Here is a 7,725-nt window from a genome sequence, read left to right as displayed (position 1 = left end):
AGTGACCAACACTGATCGGAGAAATCTTCGACGTTACGGTACGTCACCGGTACGAACATCAGAGCATTTAGATTCGGTGATGTACGAGCATCGGAGCATTTGTTATTTAACTGCACCTTTATCTAAAATTATGAATTATATTGAGAAAATATCTTTTGAGCAAGAATGTGAGATTAAGAGTGACAGATACACGGATGATCATTATATCTTAAACTTTTATTATATTACACTAGTAGTCCTTTTAATTTTAAGATGTATAATGTGAGGGGTTAACAATTAAATTTTGACGACAGTTAGGTTAGGGTGCCAACCACGATAGTTAAGCAAATCTGAGGTACCAATTACGCAAAAATAAAAGTTTAGGTGTTATGATGAAATTGTGAACAAACCACAGGTACCAACGGCGTAATTTTTTTCCTTTTACTATAATTTATTATCAGCAAGGTACCTATACTATAAAGATTTGCAACATCAGTCCCTATTACCTTTTCTATTTTTTTACCGCAACAATTGATCCGATTAATTCTGAATAAGCTCAAAATACTCACTCGCCTATCATTCCTCCCAATTATACGCTTAACCAAATATCATTTCAATTCAGACACACGTTCATCATCAAACAAAGAAATTAGCAAAATCATCAATCTAACCGCATTGAATTCGTACATACACACATACACATCACATCGATATATTTGTTATTGATTAAGAAATTTCTATTATTCTGATTTCAAACGAAAAATGGCGGGAAACGACTGGATAAACAGTTACCTAGAAGCGATCCTGGATGTAGGTCCAGGGCTTGAAGATAAAAATTCATCGTTAATGTTGAGAGAAAGAGGCAAATTTAGTCCCACTCGATATTTTGTTGAAGAAGTTATCACTAAATTTGATGAAACCGATCTTCGTCGTTCTTGGGCCATGGTATTTATTTATTATTTTTATTTAAAATGTGTATGTAATATAAAGTATTGATAGGGAACTAAATCATGCATTTAGAAGTTAGATTAATTTTACATTAATTGAAATTCATATTTTGATTTATAATAATGTCTGCAGGCCTCATCGATTAGGGATTCGCAAGAGCGAAATACACGATTAGAGAATATGTCTTGGAGGATTTGGAACTTAGCTCGCAGGAAGAAAAAGGTTTATTTATCGATCGTTATGAGTTACTTCAATCCTTAGAAATACATTGTGATCAATGAGTTATTTACTTATTAGTATTTTTTTTTTTTTTTTTTTTTTTTTTTTTAAAGTTTTGTGTTCTTTTATTTGACAGTGTTATCATAATTTTGATTGTGTAGCTAGGTGAAGAATCTCAAAATAGGAAAAAACAAAAGAGCGGACTAGCGAGGGTTCCTAAACCATTGATGGCTGACATGCCAGAAGAGTTGTCTGAAGGTGAGAATAGAGATACAGTCGGCGAAATTTCACCTAAAGGTGTTAGCACAAAAGGCGGAATGAAAAGAATAAACTCTATGGACGTGTTGAAAAACTTTGCTACTCAGCAAAAGGGAAAGAAACTTTACATTGTGTTAATCAGGCATGTTGTTTCTTATCTTAAGTCTGAAATTTAATCTTATATCATTGTAGTTGTTGGTTTTGGTATGTGTTTTTAAACGGATATTTTACAGTCTTCATGGTCTCATTCGTGGTGAAAACATGGAGCTAGGCCGAGATTCTGACACGGGTGGACAGGTGTCTTTCTTTTATCTTTTTTTTTTTTTTTAAGTAGCAGATTTACTGGTAAATATGACTTAGGGCAGGCGCGGAAGATAGGCATGCCCGGGAGGGGTGCCCGACCCATCTGGATTCGAAAAGAAAAATTACGTTAAAAATTCTTTTTTGTTTTCTTACTAAAAGTAGTTTTTTTTAGTGTTTATCCTTCTATCACTTGTTTCGCCCCATCCGAGGTTGGGTTCAAGTTCCGCCACTGACTTAGTGTCTGATAATCTAGTCGCTTAATGCTGATAAGTATTGTTATCAGCACCTGTCTATTTTCGGGATATTTGGAAAATGATTTTATAATTATTGCATTTTCAAGCTCACATAGAATTAGTTTACAATTTTTGGGAAGAATGAAAATGATTCTGATTATCTGATTACTTTCGGGTCATTATTCCAGCTTTCATTATCATTGTAGGGGTAGCTGCAGCAGAACCGTTTCTGATTATTTACTTTTTAAATCATTAAATAGTTCGATTTTACTAAAAGTAAGTTGATCCGGCATCAAAAAAGCACATTAAGATGCCATCTCTTGCAGCCTGTTAGGTTACAAATCAAATAGTTAATTTTGAAAAGCGTTGCAGACATCCTTAGTAATTTTTCTTATGTTGGAATAACAATTTTGATTTCTCAGGTGAAATATGTAGTAGAATTAGCACGCGCGTTAGGTGCAATGCAAGGGGTTTATCGAGTAGATCTACTAACTAGACAAGTATCTGCACCCGGTGTTGATTGGTCTTATGGTGAACCAACAGAAATGTTAAATCCTCTTAACAATGACGACATTGAAACCGGTGAAAGCAGCGGTGCGTACATAATCCGTACACCCTTTGGTCCAAAAGACAAATATATCCCTAAAGAACTTCTATGGCCCCACATACCCGAGTTTGTTGATGGCGCATTGAGTTACATTCTACAAATGTCAAAAGTATTAAGTGAACAAATCGGCGATGGTAAACCCGTGTGGCCCGCTTCAATACACGGGCATTATGCAGATGCGGGAAACGCTGCTGCTCTTTTATCAGGTTTATTTTATTTTTTATTTTTATATTTTTGAAAGGCAAGGCTTCAAGGTGTAGATAGTGAGGATTGAACCTGGGTCTCCTTTGGATATTATCAGGTGCTTTGAATGTCCCGATGTTGTTTACGGGTCATTCACTTGGGCGAGATAAACTAGAACAGATTTTGAAACAAGGACGACAATCAACGGATGATATAAATACAACTTATAGGATAATGAGACGAATTGAGGGTGAAGAAATTGCAGTTGATGCATCAGAAGTGATTATTACTAGTACTAGGCAAGAAATAGATGAACAATGGGGTTTGTATGACGGGTTTGATCCCGTTTTGGAAAGAAAATTAAGAGCTAGGTTCAGACGGAATGTAAGTTGTTTTGGGAGGTTCATGCCCCGTCCAATTGTAAGTATCTCCTTACCCGCTACTAGGCTAAATGGGCGGGTCAGTTAATAGGTTAGGGTTAAAACACATAAATTAGCAAAACAGATGAAACATGTCAAGTCAGCTTGACCCACAAACAGTTGTTTGTCACTATTGTTCTATTTTATATGAACTGTTATACCACTTTACATGTTTATGGGTCCAAATTACTACTTCTAACCATACCCACATTGACCAAGTCAAACATTGCCTGTAAATTTAGGTAATACCTCCGGGAATGGAGTTTAAGCATATCGTTCCACACAGTAGTGGTGTAGATTACGATTCAGAAGGGCATCAAGGAGCTTCAACAACACCTAAACCTCCTGTTTGGTCTGAGGTTTGTTAATAGTCTGAATGCATTAAGCTCTTTTAACAACAAATTACATACGTTTTTACTACAATTTTAAACATATAAATTTTAATAACTACTTGTATTCTCTTATTTGTAATCAATCTAAACATCTTTTTACATGTTTAAAATCTTAAGCAACTTGAAAAGAACTTCAAAAAGTGTCTACAAAACTGCATATATGATACATTGTTGGGATGAAAATTGCTATATAATTATAAATTTGATAACTTTGTGGTTTTTATTTGGCAGATAACACGATTCTTTACGAATCCACATAAACCTATTATCCTGGCTCTTGCAAGACCCGACCCGAAAAAAAACTTGACCACTTTGGTGAAAGCTTTTGGAGAGTGTCGTCCATTGCGGGAACTAGCAAACCTCGTATGTTACCAATAGTTTCCTTTCATATTACCTCTTTGTTTTTATGCAGTTAGTTTCATTACGTTGGTGTGCTTTGCAGACATTAATAATGGGGAATCGTGATAATATTGAGGAAATGTCCGCCACCAATTCAGCAGTGTTACTATCAATTTTGAAGTTGATAGACAAATATGACATGTATGGTCAAGTTTCATATCCAAAACACCATAAGCAATCTGAGGTTCCCGATATTTATCGATTAGCAGCTAGGACTAAGGTATTGAATTAGCTGTTCTGTTTTTTTAATATTTTTCTTGATTTTAAAATTGCAATGCTGCAACGTGTCCCACTATATATACGTATTATCTTGATATTATCTTGTAGGGTGTGTTCATCAATCCAGCATTCATCGAGCCATTCGGTCTCACTCTTATAGAGGTTATTTTCTTTCTTTTATTAACTATCAGTTAACATTCGAATTTCAAGGGGTTGTTTGAATTTAAGTTCTAGAAAGTTATCCCTGTTTAGAACCTGATCTGTCGTATTTTTTTTTTTGTCTGTGTAGGCAGCTGCATATGGTTTACCGATGGTCGCGACAAAAAATGGAGGCCCTGTTGATATAAAAAAGGTGTGTTTTAGGTATTCGTTTATGAATACCATTTAAATTTAGCAAAATGATCTTTTTTGATTTCAAATACTGATAATAAAACATCCGCAGGCTCTAGATAACGGATTACTAATTGATCCCCACAATCAGCAGTCCATATCAGATGCCCTTTTAAAGCTGGTTGCAGATAAACAACTCTGGTTAAAATGTAAACAAAACGGCTTAAAAAACATTCATCTTTTCTCATGGCCCGAGCATTGCAAAACATATCTAGCCCGAATCGCGTGTTGCAGGCCACGTCATCCACAATGGGAAAGTTGTGCAGTTGGTTACGAATATGAAGAATCACAATCACCTGAAGATTCGTTACGAGACCTAAACGACTTAAAGATTTCATTAGATGGTGTAATAAACGACCAGGGAAGTGTCGAAAACGACACAACTTCCTCTATAAAAAGTAAATCTAGTGTCGGGAAAAAGCTCGAAAATTTGGCTATAAAGGAGAAATCGGGAGTTAATAAGTCGGAAATTGGATCTCAACATACAATCGAATTGAGAAGGAAGAAAACTGTGTTTGTTGTGGCTATAGATTGTGGGATGAATACAGAGTTTGTTGAAATGTTGAAGATGATAATTGAAATTGTGAGAGTTGATAAGAAGTCAGAAAACAATGGTTTAATAATATCAACAGCTTCATCTATATCCGATGTACATTCTTTTATTAAATCTAACAAAATAAGTTTTTCAGAGTTCGATGCGTTGATTTGTCTCAGTGGTAGCGAGATCTACTACCCATCTTCAGGCTCTGAAGGGGGTCCCACAAGTATACCCTTTGTTCTGGATTCTGATTACTCTTCACATATCGATTATCGTTGGGGCGGGGATCATTTAAAGAACACTTTAGTACACTGGGCTTCGTCGATTAGTGGAAGAACGAATGATAAAGAACTCGTTGTGGCGTCTGATTCAGGATCACAACATTGTTTTACATTCAATATAAAAAATTTTGAATCTGTAAGTTGTATTTATTATTCAATATTATTAATGATGACCATGAGTTTAACTTATGAAACTGTTTATTGACTTTTTTTTTGTCAGATACCGCCTGTGAAAGATCTGCGTGAGTTTTTGAGAAAGCAAACTCTTCGATGCCAGGCTATATATTGTCAAAATGGTACTAAGTTGAATGTGATACCTATGGTTGCTTCTCGAGCCCAAGCTTTAAGGTACTCTTCGAATAAATCTGAGATAACAACTTTTTTCTGAGTTGTTATACACGATAACTTATAGCTATGCTCTATATAGTGTAAGATATATTAAAGCTGCTTACTTTTACCAAAGGTGGCAAAATGGGCACATTGGATTGATTTGGTAAAATCTCAAAATTGTTCTGCTGAAAGTAAATATTTTTTGTATATGTGTATACGGATTCGGTCGGTTCAAGTTCACTGCTAAACCATTCCACTGATATTTTTTATAAATGATCTCAGAAATATAGTATCTGATCTTTAGAAGAATGGGTTATTATTTGTATAAGGTGCACTTTGGACTACTTGCAACCTATTTGATATGTTTCTTAGTTAGATATTTGTTATTGTACCCAGCCATTTGAATAAGCGTTGAACATAACCCAGATTGACCTGTCTAAATGGGTCAAGATTGTTTACGTATACTTTTATTGTTGCATGTATTCATGATTTGTGAAAGATAGGCGATATTTACACTAAATAATTTGATATATATATAGGTATAGGTTTTATGAACTGTTGCTAAAACATCTCATTTTTTCAGGTACTTGTATGTTAGATGGGGCATGAGCTTACCAAATACGATAGTTATTGTGGGAGATTATGGGGACACCGATTACGAATGTTTGCGTGGGGGAATACATAAAACGTTGGTAATAAAAGGAGTTTGCAACGAAGCCCGAAAGCTTCATAACAATAGAAGCTATCCTCTCGAACATGTAGTTACAGTGGATAGTTCTACTGTTGTTCAAATCGAAGAATGCAGCAAGAATCAAGTTAGTGAAGCAATGACAAAACTAGAACTTTTGAAGGTCTAGATCTAATAAAACGTTTACTGATTCCAAATTGAACTTGTGTAGCTCTTACTTTACTACTTAGAAGTGTTGGTCTTAGATTTAGCAATGGGTCAAAGCTTTATAAATTTACTTGTTTTTTAACCAAAAACTTAAATGTTCAATTCATAGTTTTTGAAATGGAAGTTATTTGTACACCACCGATTTTATCATCCGTACAGAAAAAAGTTTTAGTATAATACTTTAAAGCATGTTTGGTGATGTATAGAAAAAAGTTTTTATGTATGCTTATGTAGATATTGGTGGGTTAACTCTTTGTTTAGGTATTTTTTGTTTTTTTCCTTACCAAAAACATGTTGATTTATTATTATTTAATTAACCTAAGGAATAGATATATGTTTTTTTTACAGTGAAAAAGAAATAAGAAATACTAAAATCAAAACCATTACAACCAATGAAAACCTCCTAACATTGTAACTTCATGCATCTTGATTGATAGACGAATATAGATAACACATACGACCTAAACAACAAATCACTACTACAGTGCCAGATCTAAGAATCGTAATCACGTGTATCACTAGTTAAAAGTTAAAAAAATTTACACTATCCAATGGTGCATTCAAAAAAATTCACACTATCCGGTGGTGTCAGTAGCTAAAAACTCAAAACAATTTCCACTAAATTACGTATTTCACCGGTAGCCAGTGCAACCACTGTTATATAAATAAATCCGCCCCCGCACTAATAATCGAATCACAAACCTGCCACCATCCGCAAACGATCATCCACAGACCCTTAAAGCTGCTAAAACGAGCGACACACATCAACCATAACATCCAAGAGCCGCAACAAGAATCCCAAAGGATTCACTTATCACCCAAAAGCTGCTACATACACGCACAATCCTCAATCGCCCGTGACCGAAGACCAAGCTCTGCCACCCGGAAAACTCAAAGATCCAACACCAAAATATCCTGGTCACCGGAAATCACACTTGATGGTGTGAGGACAACTGACTTTAACGATCAACCGAAGAGCAAGGAAACCGGAAATTAAGTGAACAACTAGTTCAATGGACAAAATTTCACCCATAATCCTCTCGACGGGATGGGGAGGAACCTAGGCCGCAGTGCACGACGACCGAATTTACCTCAGAACCAAGGAATACTTGAAACAACAAGTGATGGTAGA

At 35.3% G+C, this 7,725-nt stretch overlaps 1 protein-coding gene across 1 annotated transcript; it reads left to right on the top strand.

The window, feature by feature from the left end:
• Positions 1 to 741: 741 nt before the first annotated feature.
• On the top strand, positions 742 to 6,690 carry LOC139853216 (probable sucrose-phosphate synthase 1). The gene is made up of 14 exons (XM_071842594.1): positions 742 to 924; positions 1,060 to 1,149; positions 1,308 to 1,546; positions 1,638 to 1,701; positions 2,363 to 2,753; positions 2,849 to 3,150; positions 3,392 to 3,508; positions 3,773 to 3,904; positions 3,984 to 4,160; positions 4,268 to 4,321; positions 4,449 to 4,511; positions 4,602 to 5,504; positions 5,589 to 5,716; positions 6,282 to 6,690. The coding sequence occupies exons 1-14, from the start codon at positions 742 to 744 to the stop codon at positions 6,553 to 6,555; spliced, it is 3,117 nt and encodes a 1,038-aa protein (XP_071698695.1). The 3' UTR covers positions 6,556 to 6,690.
• Positions 6,691 to 7,725: the final 1,035 nt, after the last annotated feature.

This window comes from Rutidosis leptorrhynchoides, chromosome 6 (genome assembly GCF_046630445.1).
Source record: "Rutidosis leptorrhynchoides isolate AG116_Rl617_1_P2 chromosome 6, CSIRO_AGI_Rlap_v1, whole genome shotgun sequence".
Taxonomy (NCBI): Eukaryota; Viridiplantae; Streptophyta; class Magnoliopsida; order Asterales; family Asteraceae; genus Rutidosis; species Rutidosis leptorrhynchoides.
Note: the sequence above shows the minus strand (reverse complement) of the source record. Positions and strands in the feature narration are given on the sequence as shown.